The 18,208-nt window shown below is 39.4% G+C and overlaps 3 protein-coding genes across 8 annotated transcripts in view; 2 read left to right on the top strand and 1 right to left on the bottom strand.

The window, feature by feature from the left end:
• The window catches only part of LOC117229708 (uncharacterized), a 25,155-nt gene extending 6,947 nt beyond the window's left edge, over positions 1 to 18,208 (bottom strand). The window contains exon 1 of the mRNA XM_033486386.2: positions 17,974 to 18,208. The gene's annotated coding sequence lies outside the window, so the exon portion shown is untranslated. The remainder of the gene's footprint in view (positions 1 to 17,973) is intronic.
• On the top strand, positions 59 to 3,692 carry polo (Serine/threonine-protein kinase polo). Of its 2 annotated transcripts, XR_013032741.1 has the most exons (8): positions 59 to 299; positions 574 to 798; positions 878 to 1,095; positions 1,167 to 1,462; positions 1,545 to 1,838; positions 1,972 to 2,372; positions 2,510 to 2,763; positions 2,875 to 3,692. XR_013032741.1 is itself a non-coding variant. In XM_033486377.2 (7 exons), the coding sequence occupies exons 1-7, from the start codon at positions 207 to 209 to the stop codon at positions 2,705 to 2,707; spliced, it is 1,725 nt and encodes a 574-aa protein (XP_033342268.1). In that variant the 5' UTR covers positions 60 to 206; the 3' UTR covers positions 2,708 to 3,692. The 2 variants fall into 2 exon arrangements, 1 of the variants encoding a protein (XP_033342268.1); XM_033486377.2 differs by having other exon boundaries at positions 60 to 299; positions 2,510 to 3,692.
• On the top strand, positions 3,845 to 17,892 carry LOC117229695 (putative multidrug resistance-associated protein lethal(2)03659). 5 transcript variants are annotated; one of them, XM_076519058.1, is made up of 15 exons: positions 3,845 to 5,520; positions 10,024 to 10,167; positions 10,713 to 10,823; positions 10,934 to 11,068; positions 11,151 to 11,355; positions 12,198 to 12,420; positions 12,511 to 13,682; positions 13,761 to 14,042; positions 14,133 to 14,362; positions 14,436 to 14,935; positions 15,010 to 15,240; positions 15,435 to 15,769; positions 15,841 to 16,086; positions 16,167 to 16,469; positions 16,664 to 17,892. In XM_076519058.1, exons 2-15 carry the CDS (start codon positions 10,094 to 10,096, stop codon positions 16,799 to 16,801), a joined length of 4,185 nt encoding a protein of 1,394 aa, XP_076375173.1. In that variant the 5' UTR covers positions 3,845 to 5,520; positions 10,024 to 10,093; the 3' UTR covers positions 16,802 to 17,892. The 5 variants fall into 5 exon arrangements, with proteins under 5 accessions (XP_076375173.1, XP_076375170.1, XP_076375171.1 ...); XM_076519055.1 differs by having other exon boundaries at positions 9,709 to 10,167; XM_076519056.1 differs by having other exon boundaries at positions 9,686 to 10,167.

Raw genomic sequence — 18,208 nt, 5'->3', positions numbered from 1 at the left:
TGCGAAGTTGGGATTTAAATATTGAAATCCGTTGCTTGTCTTCCGCGAGACAAAAACTGTAGTTTGCATTTCGGAAGATATTCAACGGTGAAATTCGTGTGGTACACAATTACTGGACGTTCCGTCCCGAAACCGAGACTGAAACATTAAGTTTGACTGCTCGCACGCTGTCCAAATAATAGAGACGAATAACAATCTTCATCAAAATGTCGAAAGACGAGAAGGAATGTGTTATCCCGGACGTTATATACGACGTACACTCGGGAAAAAGTTATATCAAATGTCGATTTTTCGGAAAGGTAAGCGAGTACATTTCTTGCCCTCTTTTTTTCACTCTATTTGATTTGCAACCTATTCTGACGAAACAGCTTGTCTATCTGATCGTGCTTAGAAATCTTAGCCCTTGTTGATGTAGTAATTATGAATTGCATAGAGAGTGTACTAAAACATGACACAGAAAAAAAAACGTAATTGTATTGCCATTCTTGTTACTCAACCTCAATGTACATTAGTGAAATAAACATACATTTGAATCCTGCCGATGTGCGTCTTATAGCCTATATAATATTTTAGGGTGGCTTTGCGAAATGTTACGAGATTAGGGAAACAAAGTCGCACCGTGTGTATGCTGGAAAAATTGTCCCAAAGGCACAAATCACAAAGGGTAACCATAGGGAAAAAATGACACAAGAGATCTCGATTCATCAAACTTTAAACCATAAAAATGTTGTTGGTTTTTATGGATTTTTTGACGATGCCCATAATATATATATAATTTTAGAACTATGTCGTAAAAGGGTAAATTATTTTTATATTATAATTAGCAGGTTGTTTGTGTGTGTACTTGTATCCTTAAAGTAACCATTCTAATTTCCAGTCAATGATGGAATTGCATAAACGCAGGAAAGCCTTAACAGAATGCGAGACTCGATATTATATGAAACAAATTTTAGATGGTGTTAATTATTTGCACCAAAATAAAATAATTCACAGAGATCTGAAGTTAGGTAATTTATTTTTGAGTGACGATCTGCAAGTTAAAATTGGTGATTTTGGATTGGCCACTAGGTTGGAGCATGAAGGAGAACGAAAGAAGTAATGCTTACACACAATCGTATGTGCGATCGACGAATAAAAGTAAATATAACTTTTTGTCTCTTTTACAGGACAGTTTGTGGGACTCCAAATTATATAGCACCAGAAATTTTGACTAAGTCTGGTCATTCCTACGAAGTTGATATATGGAGCATCGGATGTATTATGTACACTTTACTTGTAGGAAAACCACCATTCGAGACATCCAGTTTAAGAGAAACTTATGCTAGAATTAAGCAAGTTCAGTACAAAATTCCTTCACATATCAATTCCACTGCCATGGTTATGATAACGAATATGCTACAAGGAAATCCAACCAAACGTCCATCTATAGGCAAACTAATGAAAGATCAATTCTTTACTAGCGGTAAATATGCGGTTCTATCGTGACATTGAAATATTATCGCTAGAAGGATCCAGTATTGATAGTCTGAACATTTTTTTTCCAGGTTTCATGCCAATGAGCCTACCGCTATCGTGTCTAACGATGGCGCCCCGCTTAGATATGTTAGAAATGCACAATCAACGCAAACCATTATCTGAAATGAACATTAATATAGTCGAAGGACAAGACTTTGTATTTAGAGTTCCAAATAGCCCTGGACATAAGACAAAACCGACGGAAACGGTAAACGAAGTTCAAAAATTAAATCATGACAATAAGAACATGCTTCGGACGTTAAGGGAGCAGCTGGCTGCAGTATTGAAAGCTAATCCAAGTAGAGAGGCAACGTTATCAGAAGGTACTTTACAATATTGATTCTCGCATGAAATATTTACTGAAATGTGTACGAACAAGCGTTCCTCTTATTTTTTTTGTTTATATAAGTATCTTCAAAGTTTACATTAAAGATAATCCTAATTGAAATTATTTAGATGAAATGACTGATCCTGCTGCGCAGCCTGTTATATGGATAAGTAAATGGGTTGACTATTCGGACAAGTATGGTTTCGGCTATCAACTTTCCGATGACGGCGTTGGTGTTATGTATAATGACGGTACCCGCTTAATCATGCTGGCTAACTGTTTTAATATTCATTACATAAATCGCGAAGGAAAAGAGCTGTATTACACTGTTCGTGAATACCCTCCGGAATTAGAGAAAAAGATGAAATTGATGAACTTCTTTTTGAAGTACATGAAAGAACATCTAATGAAAGCTGGAAGTTCTGTCGCCGTGAAACCAAGTGATGCCATGTCCAGGATACCGTACATGCATCAATGGTTTAGAACACAGAGTGCTGTAGTTATGCAACTTACTAATGGAACTGTGCAAGTAAGCGAAACCGAAGTTCTGCCATCAACATTATAAAATTGGCTGCCTTTTATTTTAAAATTATCTATCCAATTTTTTCATATTATTTAATTTATTTTATTTTATTTATTATTAATTTATTTTTATTGTCCTTATAGATAAACTTCCTTGATCATTCGAAAATTATTATGTGTCCACTAATGGCAGCAGTGACTTACATAGACACAGAAAAGAACTTCAGGACGTATAGATTCCAAACGATACAAGAGAATGGATGCTGTGTGGGTTTGGCAAAGAACTTGTCATACGCTCACGAAAAACTTCTACTGATGATATCGAATCCTCAAACTCGATAAAATTATTGTTGAGTATCGATTGAGTATAAGCGCTATCGACACAGTATCTCGTAGAAGTATTGAGCTATCTTTTTTTCTTCTTTTTTTTGTAATAAAAATAATATCTCTACACACGGCAACTTACGAATTCATTTAAGTAATTATTTTATTTCTATTTTATTTTGTAGATTCTTATAGAAGTTTTTATTAGATATTTTTATTGTAACAACAAAGCAAAAAATCAACGAATCATGCAATTAGCATAAAGAAATACATGAAAAAGGAAGGCTCTTTAACGAGCAATAGAGAAGAAGAACCTGTATGGTTTCGTTTTTTTTTTTTATTTTTAGAACAGCTGACGATTAAATTGTGGTTGTAATCTATTGTGTAGACTCGGACTTTGACATAATTTTGTGGATAAACAGACGTTAAATCTAAGTGCTTCACTCATGATGCGCACATTACTCCACACAAGTACCTTGAACTCAGTTGTAAAAGAGTGAAAGTTCATGGTGTCGTTGTGCTCTGACGGAGTAGTGCAATTTAAACATTTCTTTATTTATACCAGTATAGAACAAGCGGCCTAAACTTCATTAATTTCATCCGTAAAAAGAAGAAGTATCTTCATAGTCTCCTTTGACCAAAGTTTGAGGTCTGCTAATGTGTATAATATATGTCAATCGTGAAATACTTGAACCTTCTGAAACTAAGAGTATTTTTAAGTCTTGCAGGAGGTTTGAAAAACTTTGAAGGTCTGAACGATAGAAACAATTCGAAATAGACGATATTTATAAGAAGACCTGGGGTTTATGCTTTTAAAAGAATTGATTTAGGAAATTATGATTAGGGATCCAAATAAATGTACATACATATAAGCATCCTTTAGTATTATACTTGAATATTGCATAAACATTTAATGTATTGAAACGATTGTAATAATAGGATTATTTTTGTAATTAGCCTATGATACTGTTTTGATGAAGAAGTAAACTGTTTTCATACGTAACATGTCGTTCTGTAGTTGTTCAAAAAATGTAATATATATATATATATCTAGCGTGTTCATATTATTTGGAAACTTATATGATGAGAAAAGCATCATATAGTGGCAGTTTATGTAAAATATAATTGTGACATTCTCGGGGCTGCCCGAGGTCATTGTAAGATAAAATATTTTTCTACATCATTCACAGCTTTCGTGATTTTTAAACTTAGCCAGACAAAATGAACACATAGCGTACCATCCGTTCTCAATACTTTTTAGAACTTCACAGAACCACACCGTGAGTGTTTACATTTTTTATTCTATCCTAACAACAAAGTTGTAAAAATAGGGGAAGACGGTATTCGCATCATGTATATGTTTAGGAGCGTGCAGACTATGTTATGTATCGGATGACCGAGCGTTCGGGTCCAATCGAGTCGGACGAAATCGGGCGTCTATAATAAATGAACACACAGATAGTCCGATACAATTGGGATTTCGGGCACACACCGACAAATTCGGGCAGCTTGACACCTTCAAACTATCTGATGCTTCGGTTCAGATCGGAAGAAGTAGGGTGAGCGATCGGCTACGCTCATGCTGTATAAATAATGCACATGCAGGTTAAATAGTGCAAATATAGATCGTTTATTAATTTATTTTAATTAATATGAATTAATATAATTATATATAATTAATTATAATTATATATTATTTAATATATATTATATTATATTATTAATTAATTAATTAATTATTTTAGATTAGAAATATGTATTGGCATGGCAAAACATAAGTCTTGTACATTTTCAAGGCAACAAAGCTCTCTCCATTTTTTGTCATTTCCAGCATCTTATTAAAATCATAACTAGTCAATGTTCTTATGCAATAATTGCCACTATTAACATATTTCAAGACCATGCAGACCGGTTAGTGTATCCAACAACAGTTATAAATATCATATTAATTATATACAATTATTTTACAGAATTTGCGAATGTCACGTTTTTTTTCAGAAAACTAGCAAAAGCATATTCTGTTTTTCTAAGCTTCTCGGATTTGTATCTACCTTTAATAATAAAACAAGGCGTTTAAAAAACGGTGAAAAATTGTATTATTATAAAGTACATATAATTGTTGGTAGAATCTGTGTAAGATTAAATTCGGATTAGAATAGGACGCGCGATCTGAGCAGCGAAACTGTTAAAACCCTGAAAGTATGCATTACATCGGCGCATAATACTGTGCCGATTTGGGCCCAAAATTCCAATTGTATCAGACTACCCAACATGTCGAAATATCAGACCCGAGTGTTCGCGTGCGTTACGGACGCCCGACCGAGACCGCCCGACTTTTTCCGAACCTGACCGAATCCGATAACTCGGGTACCCATACACGTCCGATATCTATCTCACAATAAAGGGAAATCTACGAATCTGTTCCTTAAAGGATCGAATGAAATTTCTTTGATTTAAACAAGCTTAATTCTACGTAGAAGAGTGTAACGATCGAAGAGGGACTAAGCGTGAAAAGAGAGCTCTGGGCTATGGCTGATGTCACCGACTCCAACGAAGGAGGAACGAATTGGTATAATGTACGCGATGGTTTGGTGCGTTACAACGCGAAGTGCGAAGAGCCAAGCAGAGGAAAAGTGAGATCTAGTCAGTCAGTAGCGGCTGGTAGCGGCTAGCGGCGCAAGTTTTGTGTTGTGTGCGCGCGTGTCGGTTAGAATTCGTTCCACGCGTATTCTCCGTTGAGAAAGTCTCTATTTCCCTCGTTCCAGCATGTGACACGTATACTCTAGCAAAATCCAATTACGAACTGCATACCTATGTACTGACAAAAAACAGTGAGTATATAAGCGTCCCATTATGAAACAGGCTAGAGTTAGCTATTCGTCACCGACGATTCACTTTCGAATCACAAAGCGAAACGACCAAAACTAACTAACTAACAACAAGTAAACGTTTGACGAGTGACGTCGAGACAACGTAATAGCTGGTTCGAGGCACTCTTACCTTGCCGGCTCGAAATATATTCAGTTGGACTTTCAAAAGGTCTCTTCGTCTAAGCATATACATACATATAGCTGGCACTACAATCGTCATATCAAAGCTGCAATTCGTGCGAAAGCTGTCTCGTTACATTTTATTCGTACATACAAATTCGTTGGCCGAGATCCACACTGTTTTTATATGCAAATTCATACACACAGTTCCGTTACCGTTCTCGACCGAAAGAAGTTACGCGTATATGTCATTTAATTAGCAATCAACCACGTGCTGTATTGTTGTGAACCGCGTGTTTCTGTTTAACCGTTTCTCTACCGTTGATTTTCTCGTCAAATTATTCGCATGTTTTCACGTGCGACGAGAGCTTCCGTATTCGTTGTTGTGACAAATTAATCTCTCGAGTATTGTGTTCGGCTGGTGAAAAAAAATCAAATATAAAAAAGATTAATTTCGAATATTCTCGAGTGACCACAATTCGTTGGTCGATGTCATCGGTCGAATTATGCGAAATGTACGTATAAATATTTTGGAAAGGTTCGGTTCGGTTTTCCAGCTCGGATCCAGTTCAATTACGGGCGCCCGAGAGCGTATTGCGTTAACCGTTACGAATCACGTGTCGTTAGCAATTGACCCCTTCACAGCATCTGTGGTCTCGATAACAATTTTGCGTGGCATCGTTTCGATGGAACTCCATTGGACGCGTCGAGTCACACAACTAAAAGACTACACCCGCAACGGTTAAATAGAATGATCGCGATTAATAATCGAACTGACATGTATTTTTAGACGTCGTCAGCTGGCCGTTGGATTCGCGTCGCGACTCGCGAGCAGCGTTGCCAGTACGAACCCCTTGCCCCCCCCCCCCCCCCTCCGTCTTGCTAACATGCGTGCCCGCCGGGGCGATCCTTCGCTTCCCCACTTTTCCCGCTGAGACTGGCCGGCCGAACTACCGAGTGGTCCTAGTCCTTTTCTACCGCGCGACGTGGCTCCTTGAACGCGGCGAATCGGTTGTGTACGGTGGTTACGAGCACCCGTTGCAGTCTCTCGGCGGGAAGTAGCAAGACAGGGAAGGGCAACGCGTCGAAAATCGATGGACTGCCGTCCCGTGGTATCCCGGGTCGCGCGAGTCTCCAACGTTATAACGCGAGAAAGATAGCCGACGCTGTGCGTCAGCTTCGTTCTGCCGCCCCTTCGCGGCGGTCGCTGAATGTTTCAGGTTAACTTTCCGTTGCGTAACGTGCTTCAATTGTTTTTAAAGGACACTGCGATTCTCTGCGGAGGACGCCACGGTTCCTGTTCGATTTCCTCGATCGGCGGCGTCGCGTTCGAATTTACAGATTGTCAGACTCGATTTTTAGAATGCAACCGGGATCAGAGCTTGTTTAGAACATCAACGGTCGTAAGGGTGTGTTCTTAGAGAAGATATTGTAACATCGCAAGATATTTTGCGAAAGTAATGACGTGTGTACAAAGCGGCTTTGATTACTCGTGACGTTCTTACGATTTGTTATCGTGTAGAATTTATTTGCTGTTAGGTCGTTTATCGGGAATAGAATGGGTCCGATTTGAAAGTAAAATTTTCACGAACTGAACCGTTCTGAAAACGAATCGTGCGATTGCCGAAACAGTTAGTGACCAGATTAGGACTAACTATACATACATGAGGACATTTTCGGTGTCGATTGATGAAGGCAGGCTGCACAAGATTTCAAATCATGAATCGTGGGGAGAAGTTTGATTGAGAAATTGATAGTTTATTCACCTTCGTTGGAACTTGTTTTACGACAGCTCTTGTATACATATTCGGTCATCTTCGAATCATGGACCGGGCGTGACTTTATCGATGGAGTTAACAATGCAGAATACCGTATTTTATTTTGCTCAGAAAATACATATATACACCGTTTCGGGATGTGTCATATATCAAATTGAAAGTTATTCATCCTGATCTGAAATTGCGCCACTTATTATAGAACATGCTCGAATCGAATCTGGATACAGTAGCAACTGAAATAAACGAAAGTTTGCACAACCGATAAGAGGCAATAAATGTCAGGCTACGTGACATTGAATTATTAGGGGAATAATACTTAATTCCGAGTACAGAATCGTGCCTAAAGAAAGTACGAGCAGATTACTATCGTTGCACCGTACTGTGTTATTTTTCTATGCAATGAGTGGAAGGTTTTTCGCACGCCTACTTACCGATGCACGATACGACAGAGAACCAGTGAACCACCGAATGTAAAATGCTGAGTCGCGTTCGAAGTGTTTCATTTTTTGATGTAACATATTAAAATAGATTTACACGGGGAAAACTGCTTAGATTAACAGCGAAGCTAGAGGCTCGCGTTGGATCATTATTAATTTGACCGGCACGCCAGTCACAGTATTAATTTAGATATTTGTGTGATTGACCCAGAGAACCAATGAATGTAGAGAAACGAGATTACATAACTCGTAATGATGCACAATATGCCCCATGGAAAATTTATAGGAATTTGTCTCGAATAGTCGTGACGACAGTAGAGCTCCATCGACTTGGCAACCGTGCAGACAAGGAGCAAGCGATGGAAACATATGCATATACATATGTATATATGTATCAGTCTAGAATACGAATCATGGTAACGAATACGGTAACAATTAATCATCAAGGATTCGTTTTCCTTTTTTTTTTCGCAACGTTTAGGCGTGCCAAGACTTCTTTGTTGCGTGGTCGTCTTTTTTGTCGTGACCAGAATGAATGCTGACAATAAGGAATATATACTGTTTCTGCTGAATCACGAACGTCACGATGATTACTGGCACAGTTTCATCTTCGTCATTGACTCTAGTCGTGGCTGATACGCGATAACTAAAAATAAGACTACAATTATTTAACTGCGGACACTTCCGTGCAACATTCGAACGACGAGATAACACGACTTTCTTGAATTTATTTACAACTTCGTGTCTTTCCACGTCGTCGTGCGATGATATCAAATACGGCCAGTCGAATATGCCAATAAATAAATAAACGTAGAAAACCGTTTAAATCATTTTTCAGTAAATGATAAACAAGCGTGGACATACATACACAATTACAAGTGGCTCTTCTATCTAGTCGATTCACGAGTCGAGAAGTGTCTGAACAAAAGAAGATGTTCCTCCGAGATAATGGAATTGTAAACGTGCTGATGCAGTCACGAGGAATTATTCGTTGTGGTTCGTTAAAATTATCGTCGAACTATTCCGCGAGCGTGGCGCTACAACACGTCGATCGATCGATCGATCATCGATCGTGATTCTAAGATATTCGACTTTATGGTGTACATATCTGCAATCGATGAATTCATCCGCATCTCTTGGATCGAAGATTTGATCGAATGCCGAATTTTTCTCGATAGTCCGTCAGCATTTTTGTTTCCGTAACGATCCACGAGAGTGAGTTACTGTTGGGTCGCATCTTTGGATGATCTGCCTTGACCAATAACGTTATAGAAATAATGCACAATAATAACTGGAGCAACGTCATAACAAATATTACTTAAATAATAAAATATAATATAATATATAATAAATATATTATATTATATTATATTATATTATATTATATTATATTATATTATATTATATTATATTATATTATATTATATTATATTATATTATATTATATTATATTATATTATATATATTATATTATATTATATAATATTTAATATAATAAATAATATAATATAATATAATATAATAAAAATAATAATAATCAACAACGGCGAGCATATCGAATATTGTAAAGTTGTCTTGTTCAAACAATGACCACCAACGTCTGAAACGTCGGATCGGGGATGCCGTTGATCAATTAAGATTTAAGTTAATGCTTTACGAACCTTGTAACGTAACATTGCGTATGTTAGAGGCGCGCACACAACCCTCCCGATCTTGTTTGAGCAATGACAAAGCAGCGCGTACGGAGATAAAGAAGAGAAACCCAATTACACATTTCGAAACACGATACAGAATCTGCTGGTCCTTAAATACAGGTGCTTGATCGATACGCGTCTTATTCATGGAAGAGAAGAAGAAGGATCTGCTTGGTCTATCAGGAAATCGGAGCTGCTTGTTGAAACAATCTTGGCAAACAAGAGTTTTCGTGACATCGAGTCTCATGATTGTCGCTTTATCTGAGAGCCTAGTGTAAATTTTCAAGTGATAGGCCCCAATTAGCCGGTAATTAATCGTAAAAGAGACCGTAAACTTAGCTTCCGTTTTATATCGCTGCTGACGCTGTTCCTGGTTTCATGAGTGCGCGGAATTTGGAATCACGTCTTAAAATCGTACCTTATTCTTCCGTTTAGTGATATATAAGTGTATCGTTCGAATCGTTTAATTGTTCGAGAAGTGAGTTGATGCGGTGCTCACAGGAAGATGGATTCGAGCAACGTGAAATCGAACCCGAATCCACGAGAAAAGGCCAACCTGATCTCCGTGCTACTATGGTGGTAAGTTCTTGCACACTATTTTGTAATAATATATATAATAATTATAACTTTTATTATATATATAGAGAGAGAGTTATAATTATTATATATATTATTCGTTGTTATTCTGTATTATTATAACTCTTATTATATATATATATAATAATAATAATAATAATAGAGTTATAATATATATATTATAACTCTTATTACATATATATATATATTATTATAACTCTTATTATATATAATAAGAGTTATAAAAATACAGAATAACAACGAATACTTCGAATGAACGAATCGTTTATTTATCGAAAGAACTGCAAACTCCGCTGGCAATATAATCGCTTGTTTCAAGCGTACTAATGAATTTCACCGAACTTAGAATTATCTGAACGGCAGTTCGGATAGTTTAAAATGCTTGAACTAAAAAGCTTCATAACGTTTCCGCGAAAACGATTACTCAGAAACGACACAGATAATGCAAGTTGATAACTAACGGGCAAACCGTAAAATAACCGATGCCGTTGGTACGTTTCATAAATCGATTGTCACGTTATTAACAGGTGGACGATAGGATTGTTTAAGAAAGGCTACAAGAAAGTTTTGCAGACGGACGATTTGTATGATCCATTGAAGACCGATCGATCGCACGTGGTCGGGGACCGATTAGAGAAGTTTGTATCAGAATGAACGTCGACGCGTTCGATTTGAACCTTCGACGGCCGATCGTTTAACAACAACATAATCCTGCTAAAAGTCGTGTGATTAAAAATTTCATTTTTAGACAATGGAAGATAGAACTGGAGAACTCGAAGAAAAGCAAACGAAGACCCAGTTTGCTGAGGGCCATATTCCGTGCCTTTTTGTGGGAGTACAGTCTGCTTGGCCTGATGCAGATACTAAACGAATTTATATTACGGTACATGACTTGTTATTGTTTCTTTGTTCAATCGTCGAAAAGCCTAATTTCGATTCATAATAATATCCAATTGAAATGTTAGATTGGGAACACCGATACTTCTCGGAGGGTTGCTGCGCTACTTCAAGAAGAACACGACTGAAACGTACGAGACTGCACTTTTGTATGCAGGGGGAATTTGCATCGCTACGGCGATAAACGTGATTACGATTAATCAGACGATCTTCGGCGCGTTCCACGTTGGCGCGAAAGTTAGGGTTGCAGCGTGCTCCGTTGTTTATCGTAAGGTAATGAAAGATGGCGATCAAGTATCAAGTTGAAGAGAAGTATATGTGGTCCGTTGAGAGTTAACCTTTTAGGCACGACGCGCCACTATAGTGGCTTGCTCTAGTAGCTCACTCGCTCATCGTTTGAATCAAATAATCGTCTTCGTATGCATTGTTTCACACTTCTTTTGTCTTCGTAATCCGGATTTTAAATTTTAAATTTTGTCTTCCAAAAATGTCTCGTAATCCGGAAATGGCGGGTTCCTCGGATCATTTGAAGCAATTTCTTCCTTTACAAAAATGTTCTCCGAGGCACCGTTAACGAGTTATCAGCGAAAAACAGTGACCAATAAGAATCGAGTACGGCTAACGCGAGGCGGCCCAGCCAACCAGCGCGCGAAGCCCAGTTCCGCTCATTGGCTCGATCGCCACGCGCCAGCCGAGCTCGCCTCTCATTGGTCACTGTTTTTCGTTAATAACTGGATTTCTTTTGTAAAGAAAAAAGTTGCTTCGTATGGCCTGAGGAACCCGCCACTTTCGGATTGCGAGACAATTTTGGCACACCCTGTATATACAGTATCAGACTCTGTACAGAGAAATAGCCTCGCGCAGAATTCAGCCGTATCTAAAAGGTTAAGGGTATCTTATTCTTTGATATCACGGCTGTATAATGTTTCTCGTGATAGAGAATGTTTATTTGAATAGAATACTATTAAAATTAAAATGGTAAATGTTCCTAAGCTCTTATAAGACGTTATACTTTCGATAGGCGTTCGCGCTATACATTTATGAGGCAAATTGTGTGTGTGGTTTGCACAGTCGGACAATTATTTATTTATCTTTTATTTTGTTTCTACGAACAGGCACTACGTCTCAGCAAAACCGCGTTGGGCGAGACAGCACCAGGAAAGGTAGTCAATTTAGTGGCGAACGATGTGAACAGATTCGATCTCGTCTCGATTTTTATACACCATATGTGGTCCGCGCCGCTCTCCGGATTGATCATAGCGTATCTACTCTACACCGAGGCTGGCTACGCCGGTTTAATTGGCATTGCCGCAGTGTTCATTGTCGTGCCAATTCAATGTGAGTTTTCGGTAATGACTATGCGTATACTTCTACACTGAACGCACCCGTTACGCGCGTAACACTTACGCATTACATGACGCATTTCAGCCTACACGGGAAAGCTGTCCTCCAAGTTCCGACTGCAAACCGCCATAAAAACCGACGAGAGAGTGCGACTAATGGACGAGATAATATCGGGCGTTCAAGTAATTAAGATGTACGCGTGGGAGAAACCGTTCTGCGCGCTCATTGAAACCGCACGGAAACTGGAACTGCAAGTAGTATCAAAGAGCGGGAACATCCGAGGCATCTATATGACATTCAATTTGTTCACCACGAGAATGGCGCTCTATTGCACTCTGATCAGCATGCTTCTGTTCGGCAACGAGTTGACAGCCGACAAGGTGTTCGTCTTCTCCTCTTACTTCAATATACTAGCGCACACCATGTCCGGGATGTTTGTACGTGGTTTCGCGGAGATAGCGGAGTGCAGGGTCGCCGTGAGAAGGTTGCAACACTTCTTGATGTACGAGGAGTTCCAGGAGAAAGGGTTCAGCCTGAACAAGTTCGCCGCTAGTCTGAACGGTAGCATAAACATGGACTCGAAACAGGCGTCCAACAAAACGTCTAGAAACGATCTGCCGTACATCGATGACGAGATTGAAGGCTACGAGAATCTCGACAGGTCGGAGGAGAAAAGGAAACACAACGGTTTGGTGGTGGTCGCCAGCGATTTGCTGAAGAACACTGCGAATCTCATGGAAGGCCAGCCGGAAACGAAACGTTTGTCCGTGGTGAACGAGGAGGCATACGCGATCAAGATGCACAATGTGACAGCTAAATGGGAACCTGGTCAATCGGAGAACACTCTGGACGACCTGAATCTGGAGCTTGAGAAAGGGAAGATATACGCGGTAATTGGGATGGTCGGGGCAGGGAAGAGTTCCTTCCTTTCTGCCATTCTCGGCGAGATAGAGGTGACAGAAGGTCACGTAAAAATTAATGGAAGTTTGAGCTACGCCGGTCAGGAAGCTTGGGTCTTTGGGTCTACCGTTAGACAAAACATACTCTTCGGCCAGTCCTACGATCGCCATCGCTACCAAAGGGTTGTGAAAGCGTGCTCACTTTTGAGAGACTTCAAGCAATTTCCTCAGGGCGATCAGACGGTGGTCGGAGAAAGAGGCAGCTCTTTGTCGGGGGGTCAAAAGGCTAGGATCAACTTGGCCAGGTCGTTGTACAGACAAGCAGATATATATTTGTTGGATGATCCATTGAGCGCTGTGAGTAGTTCTTTTTTCGCGCGAGCGGAAATAGAATAAATTACATATCTATCGTGCTAACGTCACGTCCCATTTCAGGTCGACACACACGTGAGCAAACACTTGTTCGAGGAATGCATTCAACGATACCTAAAGGGAAAAACGAGAATTTTGGCGACCCATCAGCTGCAATACGTGAAAAGTGTCGATAACATCATACTGATCGAACAAGGGAAAATCACAGTGTTCAAGAGTTATCAAGATCTATTGGACAAGCGACCCGAGTACTGTAAACTGCTCGCGACCGAGGGCGATACCAATGATGATTCTTCTTTGGAGAGGAGTGGCATGCGAAGACAATTCTCGTCGTCGAGTACCAGAGTCAGTTGCATTTTGTGCTCTTGCATTATTTTGATTGTAAAAACCCCCCTTTTCGTTTACAGGACTAAATGTATATTTTCATTTTGGTAGAGCCGAACACCGGAAGCTAGTAGCGGCGGTACCGACGACGAAGAGGAGAACGAGGATGCAGAAAAATTGAACGACGGTTTGGAAGGGACATCGAAGGGACAGGTGAAGGGACCGATTTTCATAAAGTACTTCCAAACAGGAGCCAACATGTGCCTGGCAACGACTGTACTTCTGCTGTATATATGTACACAGTTCGTCGCCAGTCTTAACGATTACTTTATTCCGATTTTGTGAGTACTGTTTTTTCTTTTTTAGCAGCGGTGTTACCGTGACTACTTTACGAACGTCAAAAATATTTTTCAGAGTCAATGCAGAGGAATCGCGACACTATTTAATTCAGCAAGCTAACCTGAACGCTACCAACGACACAATGATCGATCCAACGGACGTGTCGTCCACATACCCTTACATATACGTTTACACGGCTATAGTACTTGGAATATTCATCATCGGGATCACCAGATCTATAACCTTCTACAAAGTATGCATCGTGTGCAGTCAAAAGCTGCACGATATGGCGTTCAGCGCGTTGATCAGAACCGGTATGCGTTTCTTCGACACAAATCCCAGTGGCAGGATTCTCAACAGATTCTCCAAAGACATGGGAGCGATAGATGAATTACTGCCGAAATCGATACTTGACGCTGGTCAAATATGCATGATGATGGTCGGGTCTCTAGTCGTGTCCTGCATGGTCAATGCCCTTTTCCTGATTCCGATAGTATTCTTGGGGTTCGTTTTTTACTGGATACGGAAGGTATTTCTCAAAACTAGCAAGAACATCAAAAGAATGGAGGGAATCAGTAAGTAATGCTAGACTAGATCCATCAGCTGGTTCTTCGTTGAAATCAGGTTGATACAGGTATTTTTTATTCAGCTCGATCACCGGTATTCACTCATCTAAATGCCACGCTGAATGGACTGACTACTATTAGAGCGTACTGCGCGCAGGAGATATTGAAGAAAGAATTCGACAAGCTACAAGACGTGCATACATCCACTGTTTATATGTACATAGTAGCAAGCACTGCCTTTGGATTTTCTCTGGATATATTTTGCCTTGTATTCACTTCGTTGGTTACTTTCAGCTTTCTTCTTTTACAACAATGTAAGACTCTTATTATTGTACGGAGCAACTCTGCGGGCTACTAAATAATCAAACGTATAATCGCTTTCTTCTTGTACATTCTAGTTATAGGATTACTTTGAGCTTTTAGATGTCAATAGAGTTCTCCTACTGTAATCTATGTTCTCGTGATACGACCGATTAATATCATTATTATCATTATTATCTATTTGCAGCGTTCTCCGGTGGTGAAGTGGGCTTAGCCATCACCCAGGTAATGGCGATGACCGGAATGATTCAATGGGGTATGCGACAAAACGCCGAAGTGGCTAATCAGATGATGTCCGTGGAACGCGTGCTGGAGTACACGTTGGTACCGCCGGAACCGAACCTCCGCGACAGAGGAAAATTTGCGAGAAAGACCGAGAAAGCCGTCGCGATTCCAGCCGATGCTCCAAAGAACTGGCCCACAGAAGGATCGATCAAGTTCAGGCAGATATATTTGCGATACGCGGAAGACGAGCCTCCGGTGTTGAAGGGGCTGAACATTGCCATTTCCGCGGGGGAGAAAGTTCGTTTGTTTCTATGTGATCTAAATGCGGAATTTATAGGATTTTATAACGATCATGTGAATCGTTACAGGTGGGAATTGTCGGCCGAACCGGTGCTGGAAAGTCTTCGCTGATAGCTGCACTGTTCAGACTAGCTAAGATCGACGGAGTCATTGAAATCGATGGCATAGACACCGGTGCTATTTGTTTAGAGGATCTACGGCGCAACATATCGATCATCCCCCAGGATCCTGTCTTATTCTCCGGCACATTGAGACGAAATCTAGATCCATTCAACGAGTTCTCGGATAAAGCATTGTGGGATGTGCTCGAAGAGGTTCGCCAGATACGATAACGAATTTGTTTCTTACAGGAATAAATTCAACGGAAATGAATTCGTAATTTTTTCATTTACAGGTAGAATTGAAAGATGCTGTTGTCACCGCTGGCACCGGTTTAGGCAGTCGAGTGTTCGACAGAGGAAGTAATTACAGTGTCGGGCAGAGGCAATTGGTTTGTTTGGCAAGGGCGATCTTAAGGAACAACCCAATACTCATGCTCGACGAAGCAACCGCAAATGTTGACCCGCACACGGATGCTTTAATTCAACACACGATAAGGAAAAAATTCGCCAAATGCACTGTACTTACTATCGCCCATCGGTTGAACACCATTATGGACAGCGATAAAGTGTTAGTAATGGATAAGGGTCACATGGCGGTGAGTAGCTAATTATTTTAGTAAACTATTCCCGCGTCTGTATTCGAATGTATACTGGTTTAGGCGCCATTATAGTTTTCGACGACAATTATGGGAACTACCGATCACAATGGTTGTTATCTTCATCCGCGATAACGTATCACCTGTATCCAACGTTTTTCCGTATGATAAATCATTTTTAATCTCTGTTACAGGAGTACGATCACCCACACATACTACTTCAGAACAGCCACAGCCAGTTCACTTCTTTGGTAAAAGAGACTGATCGTGCGATGTTCGATCAATTAGTTAAGATTGCGAAACAGTGTTACGTCACTAAGCACGGGAAGTGATGATTAATTGGATATCGGTAGTCGATTACACATTTTCTCTTTTTTGCTTTTCCGATTCGACTTCTGATAATCAATACAAGCAACGATTGTACGATTATATATCAATTGTAACCAAGTATTATTGTAAGTTCCGAAATCGCGTCCGAAAAGTCGTTTATATTTTTCTCGTTGAACGAACAAACAGATATACATATATATTTATATATAAAATATATATTTATATATAAAATATATATATATGTATATATATACATATTGTCCACAGTACTTCCTGTAAATGATAATGGCGCCGTTGAGCGGCGCCTCGCATCTCTTCCAAATAGATACTTATAATTTTCTATAGTATACATTTTATGTGATTTACAACTCTTGATAATCTTCGAATTATGAATTTTTACGATCGATAAACGATTCAACAGAGTATATTTTCTTTATACCGTATAGTTAATATACAAAAATCGCGCGCAATGTGATTTATTAGTACTTCACGCATAATCTGTACATATTATGCGACGTTAACAATTAACAATACTAGCAAGCATGCCGGATGTTGGACGGCAATCGTTACGCGAAACAGTTGTTTAAATAAATAGCTGTAGAAAAGTGAAGGGCGCGCGATATTTTTGCGATTCAAGGTCGAAGAAGTCCTGTCTCGCGTGCAAATTAATGTTTGCTCTCGTATTCGCCGTTGCATAAAAAACAAGTCCTAGGCAAATTACCAGCCAGATGGGCGTAATAGATAATAAAATCGAACAGAATGAGCAATTAATTTTGGCATTGAAATAAAAGAAGATCTCGCACCAAAAGCTTTCGTTTTTCCTTAAGAAATGCTGGTAGCAGGCCAAGTGACTTCATACGAAGAAAACAGTTTATAATGTACAATATACAGATGCCCGTATAATCAATTCACTTGTAATATATATATATATACAAGAAAGGAACTATTGGTGCCGGTATCGAGTCAATGTTAATTTTAAACATCGCAGGAGATTACAATATCCTATATTTTCTATGAATACGCGTACATGTACGAGAAATATTATTGTATAATATAACGAATTCTGTAAATAAAAGTTCACTTTTATAGATAATATTGATTTATTCAGAGACCAATATGGTATGGACAATACCTTTTCGCGATACTTCTAATAGATGAACGATACGATACTCACTGATTTCGACGTCGATAAAGTTGCTGAATGTCTCTTGAATCTCTCTGGTAACGTTTACTGCGTACCTTCTCGCGATTAGAAATGAATAATTTACTGTTTACTGCACTTCACTGTAGGTGTGTGTGCGCACAAAAACTGATTTAATCTTTGTACAATTTATGAACAGTGTTGTACCAATAACGTCCGAGCGACGATCCTCCCGTGTCAAGACTCGCGATCTGTCGCGATCGAACTA

The sequence above is a fragment of the Megalopta genalis genome, chromosome 2 (assembly GCF_051020955.1).
Source record: "Megalopta genalis isolate 19385.01 chromosome 2, iyMegGena1_principal, whole genome shotgun sequence".
In the NCBI taxonomy this organism is placed as follows: Eukaryota; Metazoa; Arthropoda; class Insecta; order Hymenoptera; family Halictidae; genus Megalopta; species Megalopta genalis.
Note: the sequence above shows the minus strand (reverse complement) of the source record. Positions and strands in the feature narration are given on the sequence as shown.